Below are 23,333 nucleotides of genomic sequence, written 5' to 3'. Positions count from 1 at the left end.
AGGGTTTGGAACAAATAGATATATAAACTCTTCCCTTTTGCTGAAAGGCAGAATGGAGAAATGAGCACAGCTTGTGGAAGAAGCAGAAGTCAACAGATGATATTAAGTGGGAGAGAGAACGACATGTTTGCACGAAGATGGGAACCATCCTATAGAAAAGGAACCATAAGAACATGGGGAAAGATGCAAGAATTACTTAAATGAATGAATAAATATTTGGGAATCTGAGAATTCAGAGTATTTGTCGTCTCCTTAAAATGATAATAGAAAAATGAAGTATGCAAAAAAGTCTTGATACAAACTCAATTTGAGATCTTGCAAAAGCTGTTCTGGGTGGAGTTCAAGAGGCAGAAACTCCCAGGATTCTGTGCTATCTTCCAGGGGACTCACACTTCACTTACCTCGGGTGCACCCTGCCTTTTGTTGCTATCTGTATCTTCCAAAACCTGAAGGTAACTGTGCATGTATTCTGCAGCTCGCTGCCACTGGTGCTTCAGCAGAGCTTCTTGGATAAAACTTAAACAAGCGCTTGTTGTCTGAGCAAAATCCTTCTCCTGTTTTCCTCCAGAGGCTATAAAGGTTAAAGAGGAAAGTCTTGAGCCAGTAACCTCAAGTCAACAATTCAAGAATCTTATTTCTGATAAGCACAGTTTTAACAAGTAGGTATTACTTAACCCAACCCATCACCATACCAAAGTTGGCTTCACTTGAAACCAACTCTTCCAAATCATTTTAACTAGTTGTGGCAAATGAAAAAAAAAAAAAAATTCTACTTAAGAGATGTCTAATTTGATGTTCTTGGGCTACCAAGGTCACCAGTTCCTTCAAATCTGATTCAACTATCCTTTCACCCTTGCACTAAACAATCTGGGAAGAACTCTCAAAGAGGGCCCCCAGTGCAAAGTACCAAGTATTCAGAATGGGTAAAAATCATCAGAGTCATCCTAGGAAAGCACTGTCTTTTTTCCTACCTATGTTCTGAAAACACCAAGAGGTGCACTTTTATTTTTCACGGACCGAGTTCCTCGTAACTCAAAGCTAGTAAATTCATATGAGAGTATAAAATTTTGACATTAGCATTTGTATCTCTAAAATACTGACAATCCTCATGTTAATAATATTAGGGTTAGGACTTTTCTGGCAGTCCACTGGTTAAGACCTCACACTTCCAATGCAGGGGGCATGGGTTCAATCCCTGATCAGGCAACTAAGATCCCATGTGCCTCAGCCAAAAAACTGTTTAAAAATGAAAAAAAAAGAAGATTTGGGCTTAGTTACAACCTCATCTATGAAAACAGGCTGCATATTGCCACCTCTTCCTCCCTTCCCACATGACTAAAGACTCCTGTGGGCCAGCAGTCTTCCAGTTGGAGTGCCCTCACCCCTGGGAATGTGCTTAGTCACTCAGATGTGTCTGACTCTTTGCAACCCCATGGGCTGTCGCCAGCCAGGCTCCTCTGTCCATGGGGATTCTCCAGGGAAGAATACTGGAGTGGGTTGCCATGCCCTTCTCCAGGGGATCTTCCCAATCCAGGGATCAAACCCAGGTCTCCCACACTGCAGAGGATTCTTTACTGTCTGAGCCACCAGGGAAGACCTCACCCCTGGGAATACACAGAGATTAATAAGTATCATGCAAAAGTAGCTTTATAGAAATCAACTTGCACATCTTTAACTTTCTCACATACTCTTTCCTAAAATTGATCTTCTAGAAAGCTGTGATATAGACAAGGCTTCATCATCAAAATAATTCTGATACTACCTTAAGGTGAAAATGCAAGTGTTTAGTGTTGAGAAAATGAATGACTCTAACATCCATTTTCAATTCAGGTGATTTCTAGTTCTTTGCTTATCAAAGTGTAGAAGAATCTAATAATTTTTTAGAACACTATGTAATTTTTTCACAAGTAAGTGAGGAGGAGTCAAAGACCTGATACATTGCTAAAATTAAACACCATCCATTGCCAGCTACTTACTAAAGTGAGTCAAGTTTCTCAGAATTTCCACCAATTAAAACAAAATACAGGAGCTTCCCTGGTGGCTCAGTGGTAAAGAATCTGCCCGCCAATGCAGGAAACATGGGTTTGATCCCTGGTCCGGGAAGATCCCACAGTCTGCAGAACAACTAGGCCTGTAAACCACAACTTTTGAGCCTGTGGTCTACAGCCCGGGAGCCATAAGAGAAGCCACCCACAACGTGAATTCTGCTGACCCCAGCAAGAAAAGCCTACAAAGCAATGGAAACCTAGCATTGCCAAAAATATAGTAAGTAAATAAAATTATTTAAAAATATACAATAGAATTGGAGCTAAATCTTTTCTCATTCTAGAAATACATAATATTCATCCATAGATATAAGAATTGGAAAAAAGTGATATCCTTATCCATTTTATCGAGATAAATAAGCAATAAAAATTTACATTTAACACTTAAAATTTAACAAAAAAAGTAATACATTATTTTAATCAGCTGTGTAAAAAATTAATTATAATAACATCTCAATCCAGAAGAAATTTTAATAGTTAAAAACTTTACAGGATATTAGCAAAAATTAAATGTGGATACATACTTTATGGACGAATAAAGGAACAATATAAAATTTCTATCTATTAAAAGCTTTTTCATAAACACAAAATGGATGATAAAAGACATCACATTCCTAAACTATTTAGACTCTATCAATTATTTTTTTAATTTATGGCCGCTCTACACAACATGTGGGATCTTAGTTCTCCACCAGGTATTGAACCTGCATCCCTGAAGTAGAAGCATGGAGTCTTAACCCAAGAATATGTTTAAGTCATATAATAATTTCATTTGAAAGTGCCAATATATGCTGAAAATTATGCCTTTTGGAACTACCTAACTTATGATGCAGTTTTTAGATGGCACGTTAAAATTGTGCAAGATAGTACCTAACTTTTTAGGGGGAAAAAATGTAGACTATTTCTCTTGACTAGTGCTTCTCCAACTTTTTAAATGTATATACAAATCACCCAGGGATTCAGATGTAGTCCTAGTACCACCAGAGAGCTTATTAGAAATCCAGAATACTATGCCCTGCCCAGCTCTCTGAATTAAAAGCTTCATTTAACAGGATCTACGGCCAAGTTCCTAGGATATCAGCAGCAACACCAGGCAGCTAGGCCAAGAAACTGACAAAATGCCTCTTCCTTAAAACCTCATTTATTCACCTAAAGGAAAACTGATCTCAGGCCAAACTCCCTTCTGTTATACCTCTAAAGTTTTCACAGCTCAGACTGGAAATCGACTTTAGACAAGGATACAAAAATCCTTGGACAATGCCCCTCCTATCTTACACCTCAGCCTAATTATCTCAGGAATAGCTCAAAGAATAGTATTCTTTGTAAGCAAAACATGTTATTTGTCGCTGATAAACTTGAAGGATAACTGTCAAGGAAAATATATTTGATGGAATGAGATACAGTAAAGAACTAGTGTCATCAGCCCAATTTCTAATTCCCTTGAGAGAACCTAGAAACTCATCAGCCTGTCAACAAGTATTATTGGAGCACTGCCATGGTCAAGCACTAGTCTAGGTACTTGCTCACCATAGAGTTTTATTCCAAATTGGCGCCCACCTTCAAAGTTTTTATTCTGGGGGACACACCCTTCAAAACACCCAAAGAAATTTAAAAGAACAAAAAATAAATAATTGTTAGGCAACTAGGTTTTCCTATTATGGTTAATTACCAATAAAACAGCAATATTATCTGCAATTATTTTCTCATTGCAAACAAAGTATTAATATTTGGGGTTTAACAGGCTATCCATAAAAGATGAAACATTTTTAAGTATGTAAATTCTGGTCTTAAACCTACTTGTTTATGGACTGACTCAAGCTCTCCACAGAACACTGTTGACAGATACATGCCCAGGTATGCCGGCAACTAGCAGAAACTAGATTACTGTTAATAGCTCCCTACAAGGGACAACAAAACACCCTCTCTGAAGTTCCATTCATTGAAACCTGACTCAAACCATGTATATTAATCCAATAAAAATAAAATGAGGAAAGGGGCAATAAATTATTACATTTTCAACACTCATTATGTGCAAGGCTCTATGCTAGGCACTTTTCCCCTTTTTTAAATATATGTATCTCAAAGCAGGTTTTGAGATCAGACAGGCCTGGGTTTGACTCCTGATAACAGCATTTGGAATTTTAACTCCTCTGAAATTAAGTTCCCTCATCTGTAAAATGCCTGGTGCATATATTTACTGAGAATTAATTTACTGAGATAAATAAATAGATAATATTCAGATTAAAAAACAGAGAAGAGCTAAATTCTAGGAGCCAAGGACTCACAGTCAAGGGGAGAGAAAGCTAGGCTAAGAAAGATATATTTGTGAGCAATTAGAAAAGTGCTAGTTCATGACAACATACAGATAACTGATCTTTTTAAAATATATTCTGATAAGGAATTATCCCATAGAACAACTTGTTTATTTCTACATTAGAGGAACAAAGAAGAAAATAGTCTTTTCTTGAAATCTACTATAGATCAATTCTGTTAGGGCTTATTTCAATGCAATTCAACAGAAATTTCTGGTATGTATTCCTCAATAGCAGACATCTTATCTTCTTCAACAAGTCTGTCCCCAATATTAAGACAATGCCAGGGATATAGTAAAATGCTCAGTAAAGGTTACTGGAAGGAAAAAAAAAGTGTATCTACCACAATATAGACTGCTATTAATTCAAAGAATTCTGAGAAAAAAAGAATCTATTTTTTTCATGCTTCTTTTTTATTAACTGCCTTAAAAAAATTCCTCATATATTTTTATCTTGAAAATTGAACCATCTTGGGTATCCAATTTTGTATCTGCATTGAATCTTATCATCTACTTGCATTAAAGCTGAAATGGTTATATGTTATTTTACTTACCTATGGATTCTATATGCTTCTGGAGCCAAGGGAAATACATTCCTGAACCAGAGCGCACACACGGTTTCCCCTGTTCATCCTCTGTCGTGGGTCTTATCAATTCTTCACTGAAATCAGTCATATCTATTCCAGATTGAAAATATCAAGTTACTTTCTGTACATCTTAATCCACAGGTTTCTGAGTTATACAGAAAGACAGCCACTTTTATCTAATAAATACCAATGATCAACAAAATTAACTGCACCTGGTAGTTCCTTTAAAGAAATTAATTTAATTATGTCAGCAGCAGCCAAAATGAATGATCCATTTAAAAACTACTGACTACTTCAAATGCTACTATATTTCAAGAAGATACAAGGATAGATAAGATTCTAACTCTTTAAAAAAGAAAAACTAATCTAGAGGAAGAAACATATAAATGATGTATAAAGTAAAGGTGAGTGCTCAGTCGTGTCCAACTCTTTGGGACCCCAAGGGGTATAGCCTGCCAGGCTCCTCTGTCCATGGGATTTTCCAGGCAAGAGTACTAGAGTGGGTTGCTATTTCCTACTCCAGGACATCTTCTTGACTCAGGGATCAAACCTGCATCTCTTTCATCTCCTGCAATGGCAAGGCAAAGTCTTTACCGCTGAGCTACCCGGGAAGCACAAATGATGTATAGTAAGATAATATGAGAAATATAATAACAACAGTAGTAATTACCATTCTCATTGAGTCCTCTCTATACACCAAGCCTGCTGCTAATGCTCAGTCACTTCAGTCGTGTCCGACTCTGTGCGACCCCATAGACCGCAGCCCACCAGGCTCCCCCGTCCCTGGGATTCTCCAGGCAAGAGTACTGGAGTGGGGTGCCATTGCCTTCTCCGATACACCAAGCCTACAAAGTATCTAACTTAATCCTTACAGAAATCTGGAGGTGAGTATTGTTATGTTCTTCCATTTGCATGTGGAAAAAATTGAAGGGCTCAGTGAAACTGTGTAACCTGGACCAATGTCACAAAAAAGTGAGGACAATATTCTGGGAACTAGAATGTGTTCCCAAACACAGCTGACATGAACAGAGTTTCGGGTGTTTGTGGAAGAGGGAGGCGGAAAGCAGATGGCGGAAAAAGAATCTACAAAAACAGCTTTGTGCCAAACTGAGTTTAGACTCAATCCTCAAGATGCTCAGGACTCCCTCCTTCCACATGTCCAATTTAGGTCCTGCTGGTACTACCTGCTACTACTTCTCCCATCTTCGCCAAGCTCCGCAACTCTACACCACTCCCCCAGCTCGGGACTCATTCAAACTGTGTCTGGACTACTGCATTAGCTTTTCAACTAGTAATCTTACCTAGAATTTGGCTTCTCCACATCACCAACCGAATAAACCTCTCAAAATCAGATTAAAAGCACGTGTTTGAAATAACATGTTTTGAACCGGACTCACACGTTATTTTAAAGAGTCCTTCCAGAAGAAGCTCTCCCAACCCAAATTCTAAAGCCCTTTAGGCGTCCTGTAGTTGTCACGGTAACCAAAGGAGCTCCACCCCTTCAGCCTTGCCCGCGGAACCCGAGGTTTCAGAGTAAGAGAGAAAATTTAAGAACACTGGTGAACCCCAGGGTAGGCCTTCCTCTTCCACGTGAACGCAGGCAATAAGAGATGGACGACAACCGCGGGACTTACCTGTCTGAAGCCAGAAGTTTTCTGTGATCCCCAGTTCAGTCTCCTGACTCCGGACCAGCGGGAGGAAACCCTCGCACAACGTGAAACTAACAAGTTCCGGGAAAAACCTTGCAAAACTGGCCTCCTGCGCTCTGGAGACGCGCAGATGAAGCCCCGCCCCTAACTCGCGATTGGGCGGCGGAGGAGCCTCGACCCCGGAAATGACCCGGAAGTGGCGGTGGATTGCCCCCTACCCCTCGGAAAGGTCCAGGTTTACGCTTTAGTTTGGCTCAGCGGGAAGAATGAGAGACTTTAATTGCAAAAGAAGATTAATGCAAGGGGAGACCGGCTGGATAAGGGTAACAGTCAAAAAAAGCAGAACGTCACTTTATCCGAGTAGTTCCCCGTACGACGACCTTTCGGTTACTGCTTGGCTTGCGGGTGCGCGCAGCGAGCCTCGGAGGCGTGGCTTATGGCCCTGACAAGATAAATCTGCGTAGCCTTTTAATTGCGTCCTTGAAATCTCTTTTTTCTTTTATTTAAGGTTTAGCTTTGAATTGAAATGACTGACTGCTTCCCCAAAATTTAGGGGAGAATATCTTTTCCTCTCAGCGAGGGTGGTTCTGTGCACCCGGCTGGAGTCACTTTTCATGACGAGGGTTAACGAATTTACTAAGAAATAAGTGTTGAAAGTAAGTTTCTAATATAAAGATTTGGTTTGGCTACATTTCTTCCCTCGCTGTGAGGTATAATTTCACCAAAACCAACCTAAAATGGGTTTTCAGTTAAGTTCAGTCGCTCAGACGTGTCCGACTCCTTGCTACCCCATGAATCACAGCACGCTATGCCTCCCTGTCCAACACCAACCCCCGGAGTTCACTCAAACTCACCTCCATGGAGTCGGTGATGCCATCCAGCCATCTCATTCTCTGTCGTCCCCTTGTCCTCCTGCCCCCAATTTTACCTGACTGGAAATTCATGCTCCCACAGAAATGGGAAAGAAATCAGTCAACTCAGGCAACAGTAGATAAAAGAAAGTTAACTGATATCTTTCTTTTTTCTCTGACAGACTACCAGATTATTTCCATTATTAGCTACACAAGTTGAAGAAACACATTTGCTGAAAATAAGTCAATAATGAGAGACAGAACCAGTCAGGAGCTGTTCTTTCTGTGTCAGTTTTCTGTGGGAAAGTAGGATAGAGATGGACGTTTCCGCAAAACCAGCTGGCTGGTGAGCGCTTCCTCTAAGCGCTGGAAACATCAGGGCATTCAAAAGGGATCAAATCAGCTGGAAAACATGCAACAAACCTGCCTGATTTAGAGGACTTGACATGGAATCTTAGTTCTCTGACCAAGAATTGAACCTGGACCATGGGAGTAAAAACGCAGAGTCCTAACCACTGGACCACCAGTGAATTCCCACTTAATTATTATCCAAATACGGCAGAGGAACCAGAGATCAAATTGCCAGCATCTGCTGGATCATCAAAAAAGCAAGAGAGTTCCAGGAAAACATCTATTTCTGCTTGATTGACTATGCCAAAGTCTTTGACTGTGTGGATCACAATAAACTGGAAAATTCTGAAAGAGATGGGAATACCAGACCACCTGACCTGCCTCTTGAGAAACCTATATGCAGGTCAGGGAGCAAAAGTTGGAACTGGACATGGAACAACAGACTGGTTCCAAATAGGAAAAGGAGTATGTCAAGGCTGTATATTATCACCCTGCTTATTAAACTTATACACAGAATACATCATGAGAAGTGCTGGGCTGGAGGAAGCACAAGCTGAAGTCAAGATTACTGGGAGAAATATCAATAACCTCAGATATGCAGATGACACCACCTTTACGGCAGAAAGTGAAGAGGAACTAAAGAGCCTCTTGATGAAAGTGAAAGAGGAAAGTGAAAAAGTTGGCTTAAAGCTCAACATTCAGAAAACTAAGATCATGGCATCTCGTCCCATCACTTCATGGGGAATAGATGAGGAAATAGTGGAAACAGTGTCAGACTTTATTTTTTGGGGCTCCAAAATCACTGCAGATGCTGATTGCAGCCACGAAATTAAAAGACACTTACTCCTTGGAAGGAAAGTTATGACCAACCCAGATAGCATATTAAAAAGCAGAGACATTACTTTGCCAACAAAGGTCCATCTAGTGAAGGCTATGGTTTTTGCAGTGGTCATATATGGATGTGAGAGTTGGACTGTGAAGAGAGCTGAGCGCCGAAGAATTGATGCTTTTGAATTGTGGTGTTGGCGAAGACTGTTGAGAGTCCCTTGTACTGCAAGGAGATCCAAGCAGTCCATCCTAAAGGAGATCAGTCCTGGGTGTTCATTAGAAGGACTGATGCTAAAGCTGAAACTCCAATACTTTGGCGACGTCATGCGAAGAGTTGACTCATTGGAAAGTCCCTGATGCTGGGAGGGATTGGGGACGGGAGGAGAAGGGGACAACAGAGAATGAGATGGCTGGATGGCATCACCAACTCGATGCACATGAGTTTGGATGAACTCCGGGAGTTGGTGATGGACAGGGAGGCCTGGCGTGCTGCGATTCATGGGGTCGCAAAGAGTCAGACTGAACTGAACTGAACTGAATTTTACCTACTGCCTGTCAGCCTACATTTACCTAAGTTTTAGTTGAGAAATACATTCTTTTGTTAAGAATAAAGGGGAAAAATTCCTCTACAATATTCCTGACAATTTAAATATATCCATGATTTGACTACCAATACAAAGGAAAAAAAAAGACAATTCAGTTTTAAATTCAGGATAAGATAGTACAGAAGAGGGAACAAATGTGGGAGTGTGGAAGCAGAACAATATAAGGCCCCTCTCAGAGAAGGGAAATACAAATTCAGATGTGTAAGATATCTACTAAGATAGTATTAACTTTAATGATATACATAGGGCTTCCCAGGTGGCTCAGTGATAAAGAAAACCCGCTTGCAATGCAGGAGACTTGGAAGAGACATGGGTTTGATCCCAGGGTCAGGAAGATCCCCTGGAGAAGAAAGTGGCAACACAGTCCAGTATTCTTGCCTGGAAAATCCCATGGACAGAGGAGCCTGGTGGCCTATAGCCCATGGGGTCGCAATAGAGTTGGATACAACTTTGCAACTAAACAACAACATATATATATATATATATGTTTTTTCTTAGATTGATATTATAAATTTTTTATTTTACAGCTAAGAGAAACTACAGGTGCTTTATTAACTGGTCAGATTTTAGCAAAAGTTACAAGCATTGCTTCTCAACTGGAGGTTAGTACCATTTCTACCAAGAGGAGTTTGGAAATTACTGTGTATGATCTGTAAAAAGTCTGCTGTGGTTTTATGTTTCATCAAGACCATATTTTCTCCCTCTCAGTTCTCAGTGTCTCCTTCCAGGAGGCACTTTTGACCTCACAAGCATATTTTGGAGGGAGTTATAACCCTCCATGCTATCTTTTAGTAACAAAGGAGCAATTTCCAGGGTAGGTACTATCAAAAAGTGTCCCCTCTGTGACAAAGTCATTGATTTGCTGAAACTCTTCCCTGGTGGCTCAGACAGTAAAGCGTCTGCCTACAGTGTGGGAAACTCAGGTTTGATCCCTGGGTCGGGAAGATCCTCTGGAGAAGGAAATGGCAACCCACTCCAGTACTCTTGCCTAAATCCCAGGGACAGAGAACATAGTAGGCTACAGTCCAGGGGGTCACAAAGAGTCGGACACAACTGAGCGACTTCACTTTCTTGTTTCATCAGCCATCCCTATTGGCTGTAAGAGCCTGAGATTCTGCTGTTTATTTAAACATAAATGGACAACATTATAATATATTACCCCATTTCTTCGTATAGAAACATTATGAGGTTTTTACCATGAGCCACAATGTTATAGACAAGAGCTCTTAAGACTCAAAAAAGTTAGCAGCTTGCCTAGGGTCATACAGTTAAACTTCTGATACCTATTATAATGCTTTTGACTCCATTCTCTGTGTCTGCTAATTGTCCTAGTAAGGAAGTAATCCCTGTCTGAAAACTGTAAATAGATAAAGCCAAACAGTCTACACTGTGGAAATTGTGTTGTACAGACCTCACCCTGGTATTTGTTCAAAGCACCAAATATTTGACTTCTATGAAAATAGTGCCAAAGTAAATTAGGCAGACCCGGAAACAGGAACTTCTATATAAGCCTATATTCTCCTGGCAATTTCATGTGTTTGAGTTTCTTTCTTTGTTCAGTAGAAATGGTAATAATATTTGTCAGGACTAGACAAATAGTACATGCTGATAGAAGACCTTGCCTTGTATATGACTCACTCCCAGGAGAATATACCCTTTGACAGAACTTTGACGTGGCTTTTTAATCGTAGGAAAATAATTTAACTCTACTGGCCATTCGCAATGCAAATCTTTAATTCTCTTTGGCTTTCAGACAGGATACTGCTTAAATTCCATTTCAGTTATATGATCCATTTACTTAAAGTCTGATAGCTTTTTGTTTTTCACTCTATATTGTGCTTGATTAATAATCTTTAATAATCTGATTTACCTTCACCACTCAGATTATCTCCCACTACTCTTGTTTTGAGATTTTTAATTGAAGTATAGCTGATTTACAATGCTGTGTTCATTTCAGATGTACAGCAAAATGATTCAGTAATACATATACATGTATCCACTCTTTTTTAGATTCTTTTCTCACATAGACCATTACAGAGTATTGAGTGGAGTTTCCGTGCTCTACAGTATGTCCTTATTAGTTATCTATTTTATTTATACAGGTGTGTATATGTCAATCCCACTACTTTCTAATAGGATCATTTCAATCCAGTAGATTAGGTCTCATCACTGTCCTCTTTTCTCCTATGATTCTTCGTTATGCCCATCCCTACCCTCCGTGCTCTGTCACCAAGCAACCACTGTCATTATACGTTAGTCTGAATTGTCTAGAATTTTATATAAATGCAGTTTTACAATGTGTATTATTTTTTGGATTGGGGTTATTTCACTCAGAATCTCTTTGTTGTTGCTAGTATCTATAGTTCCTTACTATTGCTGAGCAATGTTCCAAACTTGAACATCTATTTACCTGTGAAAGGACAGCTGGGTTTTTGTTTGTTTGTTTCTGTTTTCACTGTTACCAGTGAAGCCACCATGAACATTTGTGAACAAGTCTTGGTGTGGATGTATATGTTTACTTCTCTTGAGTGAATACCCAGGAGTGGAAAGACTACATTTGTATGATAGGCATAATTTTTAAAGAAACTTCCCAACTGTTTTCCAAAGGGGCTGAATCATTTTAAATTAGAACCAGCAATGTAATGAGAGATCCAATTATCCTCATCCTTGGCAGCATTTGTTATGATCAATCTTTTTAATTTTAGCCATCTAGTGAATGTGCAGTAGTATCTCATTATGGTTTTAATTTGCATTTCCCTAATGACTCAATATCAGAGAAGGCAAAGGCAAGCCACTCCAGTACTCTTGCCTAGAAAATCCCATGGACGGAAGAGCCTGGTAGGCTGCAGTCCGTGGGGTCGCTAAGGGTCGGACAGGACTGAGCGACTTCACTTTCACTTTTCACTTTCACACATTGGAGAAGGAAATGGCAACCCACTCCAGTGTTCTTGCCTGGAGAATCCCAGGGAAGGGGGAACCTGGTGGGCTTCCGTCTATGGGGTCACACAGAGTCGAACACGACTAAAGTGACTTAGCAGCAGCAGCAACGACTCAATATGCCAGCAAATTTGGAAAACTCAGCAGTGGCCACAGGACTGGAAAAGGTCAGTCTTCATTCCAATCCCAAAGAAAGAGAATGCCAAAGAATGCTCAAACTACCGCACGATTGCACTCATCTCACACGCTAGTAAAGTCATGCTCAAAATTCTCCAAGCCAGGCTTCAGCAATATGTGAACCGTGAACTTCCAGATGTTCAAGCAGGTTTTAGAAAAGGAAGAGGCACCAGAGATCAAATTGCCAACATCCACTAGATCATGGAGAAAGCAAGAGAGTTCCAGGAAAACATCTATTTCTGCTTCATTGACTATGCCAAAGCCTTTGACTGTGTAGATCACAATAAACTGTGGAAAATTCTGAAAGAGATGGGAATACCAGACCACCTGACCTGCCTCTTGAGAAACCTGTATGCAGGTCAGGACACACCAGTTAGAACTGGACATGGAACAACACACTGGTTCCAAATAGGAAAAGGAGTTCGTCAAGGGTGTATATTGTCACCCTGCTTATTTAACTTATATGCAGAGTACATCATGAGGAACGCTGGGCTGGAAGAAGCACAAGCTGGAAACAAGATTGCCGGGAGAAATATCAATAACCTCAGATATGCAGATGACACCACCATTATGGCAGAAAGTGAAGAGGAACTCAAAAGCCTCTTGATGAAAGTGAAAGAGGAGAGTGAAAAGGTTGGCTTGAATCTCAACATTCAGAAAATGAAGATCATGGCATCTGGTCCCATCCCTTCATGGGAAATAGATGGGGAAACAGTGGAAACAGTGTCAAACTTTATATTTTTGGGCTCCAAAATCACTGCAGATGCTGATTGCAGCCAGGAAATTAAAAGATGCTTACTCCTTGGAAGGAAAGTTATGACCAGCCTGCTGCTGCTGCTGCTGCTAAGTCGCTTCAGTCATGTCTGACTCTCTGCGACCCCATAGATGGCAGCCCACTAGGCTCACCCATCCATGGGATTCTCCAGGCAAGAACACTGGAGTGGGTTGCCATTTCCTTCTCCAATGTGTGAAAGTGAAAAGTGAAGTCACTCAGTCGTGCCTGACTCTTAGTGACCACATGGACTGCAGCCTACCAGGCTCCTCCGTCCATGGGATTTTCTAGGCAAGAGTACTGGAGTGGCTTGCCATTGCCTTCTCCATGACCAGCCTAGATAGCATATTAAAAAGCAGAGACATTACTTTTCCAACCAAGGTCCGTCTAGTTAAGGCTATGGTTTTTCCCGTGGTCATGGATGGATGTGAGAGTTGGACTGTGAAGAAAGCTGATCGCCGAAGTATTGATGCTTTTGAACTGTGGCGCTGGAGAAGACTCTTGAGAGTGCCTTGGACTGCAAGGAAATCCAACCAGTCCATTCTAAAGGAGATCAATCCTGGGTGTTCATTGGAAGGACTGTTGCTAAAGCTGAAACTCCAATACTTTGGCCACTTCATGCAACGAGTTGACTCACTGGAAAAGAGTCTGATGCTAGGAAGGATTGGGGGTGGGAGGAGACGGGGACGACAGAGAATGAGATGGCTGGATGGCATCACCGACTCGATGGACATGAGTTTGAGTGAACTCCAGGAATTGGTGATGGACAGGGAGGCCTGGTGTGCTGTGGTTCATGGGGTCGCAAAGAGTCGGACACGACTGAGCAACTGAACTGAACTGAATGACTAATGAGACTCTTCCCTGGTGGCTCAGACGGTAAAGCGTCTGCCTACAATGCGGGAAATCCAGGTTCGATCCCTGGGTTGGGAAGATCCTCTGGAGAAGGAAATGGCAACCCACTCCAGTACTCTTGCCTGGAAAATCCCATGGATGGAGAATGTGGTAGGCTACAGTCTGTGGGGTCATAAAGAGTCGAGCTTGACTGAGCGACTTCACTTCACTTTGATGACTAATGGGGCTTCCCAGGTGGTGTAGTTGGTAAGGAATCTGCCTACCAATGCAGGAGCTGCAGGTTCGATGCTTGAGTCGGGAAGACAACCTGGAGAAGGAAATGACAACCTCTTCCAATATTCTTGCCTGGCAAATTCCATGGACACAGGAACCTGCAGGCTTAGACAGAACTGGGACTGGCTACTGGGCACAATGACTGATGATATTGAGTATCTTTTCTTGTACATATTTGCCACATTTGTATTTTCTTTAGTAAGGTATCTGTTCAAATCTTCGACCCACTTTTTTCAAATTGGGTTGTTTTTATTCTTATTAACGTTATAATATTTATATATTCTAGATACAAGTTCTCTGTTGAATACATGATACATGCTTTGCAAATATTTTCTCCCAGTCTGTCGTTTACCTTTCCTTTTTTAATAACTGAGAATGTATTAATAGAAATGAGAGCAAATGTTTTTATTTTTCTAAAGCCTGTATTAATTTATTTATTTTAGAGTTTATGGGTTTTGTGTGTATTTTTTCAGTCTTAGTAAACCCAAGGTCTCAAACATTTTCTCTTATAATCTCTTCAAGAAGTTGTTCTTACATTTAGGTCAGTGATCTATTTCCAATCAGTTTTTGTATATGGTATGTAGTAAGGGTTGAGGTTGATTTGTTTTTTTAACCAATGGCTATTCAGTTGTTCCAGCGCCATTTATTGTTAAGATTAACATTTTTCCACCAAACTGCCTTGCCATGTTTGTTGAAAATCAGCTGCCTCTATATGTGTGGGTTTATTTCTAGAATATTCTGTCCCGTGAACCTATATGGTCTGCTTATAGAATCATCAAAGATGATCTGTGCGAAGACCTGACTCATTTGAAAAGACCCTGATATTGGGAAAGATTGAGAGCAGGAGAAGGGGACGACAGAGGATGAGATGCTTGGATGGCATCACCGACTCAATGCACATGAGTTTGGGTAAACTCTGAGAGTTGGTGATGGACAGGGCGGCCTGGCGTGCGGCAGTTCATGGGGTCGCAAAGAGTCGGACACGACTGAGCGACTGAACTGAACTATACCAGTATCACATTATTATAATTAAGGTAACTATCAGTTCAGTCGCTTAGTCGTGTCCGACTCTTTGCGACCCCATGAACCACAGCACGCCAGGTTGTCCATCACCAACTCCCGGAGTTCACTCAAACTCATGTCCATCGAGTCGGTGATGCCATCCAGCCATCTCATTCTCTGTCGTCCCCGTCTCCTCCCACCCCCAATCCTTCCTAGCATCAGACTCTTTTCCAGTGAGTCAACTCGTTGCATGAAGTGGCCAAAGTATTGGAGTTTCAGCTTTAGCAACAGTCCTTCCAATGAACACCCAGGATTGATCTCCTTTAGAATGGACTGGTTGGATTTCCTTGCAGTCCAAGGCACTCTCAAGAGTCTTCTCCAGCGCCACAGTTCAAAAGCATCAATACTTCGGCGATCAGCTTTCTTCACAGTCCAACTCTCACATCCATCCATGACCACGGGAAAAACCGTAGCCTTAACTAGACAGACCTTGGTTGGAAAAGTAATGTCTCTGCTTTTTAATATGCTGTCTAGGCTGGTCATAACTTTCCTTCCAAGGAGTAAGCGTCTTTTAATTTCATGGATGCAATCAGCATCCACAGTGATTTTGGAGCCCAAAAAAATAAAGTCTGACATTGTTTCCACTGTTTCCCCATCTATTTCCCATGAAGTCATGGGACCAGATGCCATGATCTTTGTTTTCTGAATGTTGAGCTTCAAGCCAACCTTTTCACTCTCCTCTTTCACTTTCATCAAGAGGCCTTTGCGTTCCTCTTCACTTTCTGCCATAAGGATGGTGTCATCTGCATATCTGAGGTTATTGATATTTCTCCCGGCAATCTTGATTCCAGCTTGTGCTTCTTCCAGCCCAGCGTTCCTCATGATGTATTCTGCATATAAGTTAAATAAGCAGGGTGACAATATACAGCCTTGACGTACTCCTTTTCCTATTTGGAACCAGTGTGTTGTTCCATGTCCAGTTCTAACTGTTGCTTCCTGATCTGCATACAGGTTTCTCAAGAGGCAGGTCAGGTGGTCTGGTATTCCCATCTCTTTCAGAATTTTCCACAGTTTATTGTGATCCACACAGTCAAAGGCTTTGGCAAAGTCAATGAAGCAAAAATAGATGTTTTCCTGGAACTCTCTTGCTTTCTCCATGATCCAGCGGATGTTGGCAATTTGATCTCTGGTGCCTCTTCCTTTTCTAAAACCTGCTTGAACATCTGGAAGTTCACAATTCACATATTGCTGAAGCCTAGCTTGGAGAATTTGGAGCATGACTTTACTAGCGTGTGAGATGAGTGCAATTGTGCAGTAGTTTGAGCATTCTTTGGCATTCCCTTTCTTTGGGATTGGAATGAAGACTGAACTTTTCCAGTCTTGTGGCCATTGCTGTGTTTTCCAAATTTGCTGGCATATTGAGTGTAGCACTTTAACAGCATCATCTTTCAGGATCTGAAATAGCTCAATTGGAATTCCATCACCTCCACTAGCTTTGTTTGTAGTGATGCTCTCTAAGGCCCACTTGACTTCACATTCCAAGATGTCTGGTTCCAGGTGAGTGATCACGCCATCGTGATTATCTTTGTTGTGAAGATCTTTTTTGTACAGTTCTTCTGTGTATTCTTGCCATCTCTTCTTATTATCTTCTGCTTCTATTAGGTCCATACCATTTCTGTCCTTTATCGAGCTCATCTTTGCATGAAATGTTCCCTTGATATCTCTAATTTTCTTGAAAAGGTCTCTTGTTTTTCCTATTCTGTTGTTTTCCTCTATTTCTTTGCATTGATCTCTGAGGAAGGCTGTCTTATCTCTCCTTGCTATTCTTTGGAACTCTTCATTCAGATGCTTATATCTTTCCTTTTCTCCTTTGCTTTTCACTTCTCTTTTTTTCACAGCTATTTGTAAAGCCTCTTCAGACAGCCATTTTGCTTTTTTGCATTTCTTTTCCATGGGGATGGTCTTGGTCCCTGTCTCCTGTACAATGTCACGAACCTCCGTCCAGAGTTCATCAGGCACTCTATCAGATCTAGTCCTTTAAATCTATTTCTTACTTCCACTGTATAATCATAAGGGATTTGATTTAGGTCATATCTGAATGGTCTAGTGGTTTTCCCTACTTTCTTCAATTTAAGTCTGAATTTGGCAATAAGGAGTTCATGATCTGAGCCACAGTCAGCTCCTGGTCTTGTTTTTGCTAACTGTATAGAGTTTCTCCATCTTTGGCTGCAAAGAATATAATCAATCTGATTTCGGTGTTGACCATCTGGTGATGTCCATGTGTAGAGTCTTCTCTTGTGTTGTTGGAAGAGGGTGTTTGCTATGACCAGTGCGTTCTCTTGGCAAAACTCTCTTAGCCTTTGCCCTGCTTCATTTCGTGCTCCAAGGCCAAATTGGTAAGTCTTTAAAAAGGTAGTGTAACTTCTCAGCTTTCTCTTTTTCAAGGCTAGCCTATGTGCTTTGTGTGCTTGCATGCTAAGTCACTTCAATTTTGTCTGACTCTTTGCAGCCCTATGAACTCTAGCCCGCCATTCTCTGTCCATGGGATTCTTCAGACAAGATTACTGGAGTGGGTTGCCATGCCCTCCTCCAAGGGATCTTCCTGACCCTGGGATCTAACTCTCATCTCCTGTGTCTCCTGCATTTGCAGGCAGGTTCTCTACCACTAGCGCCATCCCGGAAGCCCATGTCCTTTGCATTTCCACGTAAATCTTAAAATTAGCTCATTGATTTCTACGAAGAAACCTGCTAGGATTTTGATTAGAATTTCATTAAATTCATAGATCAATTTAAGTAAAGTGGATATTATTATAATATTAAGTCTTCCAGTCCATGAATATGGTTTAACTCTCATTTTTTAAATTTAATTTTCATCAATAATAGTTTATACACTTAATATTCAATTCTTTCACATCTTTTGTCAGATTTACCCCAAAATATTTTATTTTTGGGTGCTATTGTAAAAAGTATTGTACTTTTAATTTCACATTCTGATTGTTCATTGCTTTCATATAGCAGCACAATTAATTTTAGCATATTGTTCTTTTTTCAGAAACTTTGCAAACTTCTTAATTCTAGTAGCTTTTTTGTAGATTTCTTAGGATAGTCTAGAAATTTGTCTGTAAATTTAACTTCATCCTTTCTGAATTTTAGGCCTTTTATGTTCTGCTTGCCTTTTCCACTGCTTCAATACAAGGTGGACTAGACATGGTAAAAGCAGACCTCCTTGACTTCTTCCTGATCTTTAAAGGAAAGTGTTCAGTCTTTGATCAATAAGACTAACACTAGCATAGGTTTCTTTTGTACAAGCCTGCTATCAAATTGAGAGAGTGTCCTCTTACAGGCATTCCTGGTTTTATTGCACTTTTCATTATTGCTTTGCCAAATACTATCTGTTTTACAAATTTAAGTTTTGTGGCAGCCCTTTGTGGAGCAAATCTAGCAGCCCCATTTTTCTGACAACCTTTACTCACTTCATGTCTCTGTCACATTTTGGTAATTCTCACAGTACTTAAAACTTTTTCCATTATTATATTGTTATGGTGATTTGTGATCAGTAATTTTTGCTATTATTATGATGACTCATTGAAGGCTCATAAGATGGTTATATTTTTAATCAATAAAGCTTTTATAAAGTAATATACATTTTTTAGACATGATGCTCTTGCACACTTAACTCGACTACAGTGTAGTATGAGCATAACTTGTACACACACTGGAAAACCAAAAAACTTGTACATGTGTGACGTGCTTCTTTGTGATATTTGCTTATTGCCGTTGTTTGGAACCAAACTCACAATATCTGTAAGGAACACCAGTATTTCCAAGGTGCTAAGAATTTTTATCAAAAATAGATATAAGATTTCATCAAATATTTTTGGTATCTATTGAGATGATCATATTGCCTTTTTTGGTATTAATATGATAAATTACATAGAATGGGTTTGAACATATTTCACTCTCTTCAGTTTCCTGGAGAAGTTTGTAGTATACAATTGATATTACTTTTTTCTTTAATTTTTGGTGGAAATCACTAGTGAAGCAATATGGGTATGGAGTTTTGTGTGCTGGAAAGTATTTTTCCTCATGTGTGTGCTCAGTCACTTCAGTTTTGTCTGACTATGGCCCCATGGACTGCAGCCCTCCAGGCTCCTCTGTCCATGGGATTCTCTGGCCAAGAATACTAATTAATTTCTCTAATAAATTAATACAGGGTTGTTCAGATTATCTTTTTCTAAAGTGAGCTTTGGCACTCTGTGTTTTTCAAAGACTTCATGCATTTTATCATAGTTTTATCATTTATTGGCATAAAGTTATTGATAATATTCCCTTGATAGTCTTCTAATGTTGGTAGGATCTGTAGTTATACCTTCTGTGTCATTTCTGATGGTGGCAATTGGTGTCATTTCTTTATTTTTTCAGGTCAATCTTACTAGAGACTTGTAAGTTTTATTGGAATTCTCTGAGTCAGCTTTTGTTCCATTGATTTTCTCAATTTTCTTTTTGCTATTTCATTGATTTCTGATTTTATCTTTATTAGTTCCTTTCTTATGCTTACTTGGGCTTTAATTTGCTCTTCTTTTTCAAATTTCTTAAGGTAGAAGGTGAAGTTATGGATATGAGACCTTTCTGGCTTTCTAACGTAAATATTTGAGGATGTAAGTTTCCCTCTAAGCAGTATTTTAGTAACATTTCACCAATTTTGATATGTGTGGTTTCAGTCTTGTTCACTGTGAAAAACTTTTTAATTTTCTGTTAGATTTTTTCCTAAATTTTTTTTTGACTCATGGGTTATTTAAAAACTTGTTATTTTATTTTTTAAAGTTTGTTATTTAGATTCCAGAATTTGGAGACCTTTTGTTATTGATTTTTATGCTTTAATTTTGATACTTCAGTTCCATGTGATCAACAAATATATTTTGTATGTTTCAAATTTTTTAAAGTGTATTGTTCCTTGGCCCACAATATCATGTAAAAATTCCACAAATACTTGAAGAAGAAATGTATATTCTGCTGTTTTGGGGTAGTGTTTTAGCCCCCATATATAGATATCAGTCGGAGTAGGCAATGGCAACCCACTCCAGTACTCTTGCCTGGAAAATCTCATGGACGGAGGAGCCTGGTACGCTTCAGTCCATGGGGTCACTAAGAGTCGGACAGGACTGAGCGACTTCAGTTTCACTTTTCCCTTTCATGCATTGGAGAAGGAAATGGCAACCCACTCCAGTGTTCTTGCCTGGAGAATCCCAGGGACGGCGGAGCCTGGTAGGTTGCCGTCTATGGGGTCGCACAGAGTCGGACACGACTGAAACGACTTAGCATAGATATCAGTCAGGTCAACTAAACTGATGGTATTGTTAAAGTCTTCTATATCTTTATTGACTTTCTGTCTAATTATTCTGTCTATCATTGAGGGAGAGAGGACCTCTGAAATCTCCAAAAATAATTATAGATTTGTACAGTTCTCCTACAAATTCTGATTTTGCTTTATATATTTTGAAGTTTTCTTATTAAGGTAAGCAATTAAAATTATTATATCCTCTTGATGAGTTAGCTTCTTTAAAATTTTTAAACAACTTCCTTTACACCTAGTAATGTTCTCTGCTGTGAAATCTGCTTTGTCTGATAATAATGTGGCTACTCCAGCTTCCTTTAGATTAGTGTTAGCTTCATTCATCTTTTTTTTTCACATTGAACATATTTGTGCCCTCTGCTTAAAGTGTGTTTTCTTATAAGAAGCATATAGTTGAGTCTTGCTTTTTTAAAATTAAATCTGAAAATCTGTATTTTTTAATAGGCATGTTTAGAGTATTTATATTTAATGTGATTATTGATGATTAGATTTAAATCTATGGTCTTGCTATTTGCATTCTGTCTCACCTGTTCTTTGTTCTCCTTTTCTCTTTTTCTGTCTCCCATTGGATTAATTGTGTCATCTCTTTTGCTGGCTTACTTACACCTCTTTGTGGTTTTGTTGCTAGTATTATTATTGTTATAAAGTTTATAATGTGTTTAGTTGCTCAGTCGTGTCCAACTCTTTGTGACCCCATGGATTGTAGCTCACCAGTCTCCTCTGTCCATGGGGATTCTCCAGGCAAGAATACTGGAGTGGGTTGCCATGCCCACCTCCAGGGGATCTTCCCGACCTGGGGATTGAACCCAGGTATCCCGCGTTGCAGGTGGATTCTTTACCATCTGAGTTACCAGGGAAGCCCAAGAATACTGGCGTAGGTAGCCTTTCTTTCTCCAGGGGATCTTCCCAACCCAGGAATCGAACTGGGATTTCCTGCATTGCATGTGGATTCTTGTTGAACTACCAGGGAAGCCGCTGTTGTTATAAAGTTCATAATATTCATCTTTAACTTATTATGGCATACCTCCATGTGATATTTTATCACTTCTCTTATAGTTTTAGGTCTTTACAACAGCATACTTCCATTTTACCTCTCTTGCTTTTACATGCTCGTGGTCATCCATTTTACCTGTACATATGTATAAACATCACACTATTCTCGGAGAAGGCAATGGCACCACACTCCAGTAATCTTGCCTGGAAAATCCCATGGATGGAGGAGCCTGGTGGGCTGAAGTCCACGGGGTCGCTAAGAGTCAGACACGACTGAGCGACTTCACTTTCACTTTTCACTTTCATGCTTTGGAGGAGGAAATGGCAACCCACTCCAGTGTTCTTGCCTGTAGAATCCCAGGGACGGGGGAGCCTGGTGGACTGCCATCTATGGGGGTCGCACAGAGTCGGACACGACTGAAGCGACTTAGTAGCAGCAGCATAGCGTTACTATTTTTATTTTAAATGGTGAATTACCTTTTAAAGAGATTCTTTGAACTAGGAAAAATTATTTTATATTCTATTTATTTTAAACAAATATATTTTACATTTGCCCACATATATACATTTCCTATAGGGGACTTCCCTGGTGGCTCAGGAGTAAAGAATCTGCCTGTAGTGCAAGAGATACAGGAAATTCGAGTTTGATCCCTGGGTCAGCATTATCCCCTGGCGGAGGAAATGGCAAAACACTTCAGTATCCCTGCCAGGATAAATCCATGGACAGAGGAGCTTGGAGGGCTATAGTCCATGGGGTCGCAAGAGTTGGACATGACTTAGCAACTGAACCACTACAGATTTTCATCTAACATTTTCTTTCTGCTGAAAGACTTCAACATTTCTTGCAGTGTAGATACGGTACTGATAAATTGTTTTAGCTTTTGTGTGTCTGAAAATATATCTCACCATCTTTTTCCTTTGTTATGTTTTACATATTTAGAAATTTGCATTCTGGCATAGGAATGATATTGTTTTGCAATAATATCATTGACATATAAATCATGTAAGTGTACACTCACCCATTTGAAGTGAGCAATTCAATCATTTTTAGTAAAATCACAGAGTTGTGCATGACCACAGTTTTAGAACATTATCATCACCCCCAAAACGAAATCCCCCTTCCTCAACTCCCCCATCTCTGCCAGCCCTAGGCAACCAGTAGTCTACTTTCTGTCCCTATAGATTTGTGTGTTCTAGACTTTTCATGGAAATGTAACCATACAATATGTGGTCTTTTGTGGCTAAATTTTTATCCCTTAACAATGTTTTCAAGGGTCATTTCAGTTGTGGTATGTATCAGTACTTTATTTTCTCAATTTTTTTCTTTTTGTCAGTGTATTGATATACAGCATTTTATTTATTGATTCACTAGTTGGGTGAATGTTTGAGTTGTTTCCATTTTTCTCAGTTATGAATAATGATGCTATGAATATTTGTATACAAGATTTTGTATAGATACATGTTTTCATTACTCTTGGTTATACACCTAAAATTGGAATTTCTGGGTTAATTGGCAACTCTGTTTAAACTCTGGAGGAACTGAGACACTGTTTTCCAAAGGGGCTGTACCATTTTACATTTCCACTAGCAATGCATGAGAGTTCTAGTTTGCTACATCCTTGCCAACACTTGTCATTATCTGTCTCTTTTATTAGTCTTCTTAGTGGATATGAAGTGATAGCTCATTGTAGCTTTGATTACGATTTTCCTAATGGCTAGCCATGTTAAGCATCTTTTCACCTAGTTT

At 39.8% G+C, this 23,333-nt stretch overlaps 1 protein-coding gene across 3 annotated transcripts in view; it reads right to left on the bottom strand.

Moving 5' to 3' along the window:
- TAF1A (TATA-box binding protein associated factor, RNA polymerase I subunit A) overlaps positions 1-6,710 on the bottom strand; it is a 36,853-nt gene extending 30,143 nt beyond the window's left edge. For 2 of the 3 annotated variants that reach the window (XM_088845538.1, XM_088845539.1), the window contains exon 1: positions 402-539. Coding sequence is in view for 1 of the 3 variants with exons in the window: in XM_055419865.2 (XP_055275840.2) it covers positions 402-571; positions 4,911-5,031 (291 nt within the window). In the remaining 2 variants the exon portion in view is untranslated. Of the gene's footprint in view, positions 1-401; positions 572-4,910; positions 5,034-6,577 lie in introns of those variants that run through there. The other variant, XM_055419865.2, reaches the window with a different exon arrangement.
- Between the last annotated feature and the right edge of the window lie 16,623 nt (positions 6,711-23,333).

The sequence above is a fragment of the Moschus berezovskii genome, chromosome 17 (genome assembly GCF_049115385.1).
Source record: "Moschus berezovskii isolate FMDL1 chromosome 17, NW_MosBer_1.0, whole genome shotgun sequence".
In the NCBI taxonomy this organism is placed as follows: domain Eukaryota; kingdom Metazoa; phylum Chordata; class Mammalia; order Artiodactyla; family Moschidae; genus Moschus; species Moschus berezovskii.
Note: the sequence above shows the minus strand (reverse complement) of the source record. Positions and strands in the feature narration are given on the sequence as shown.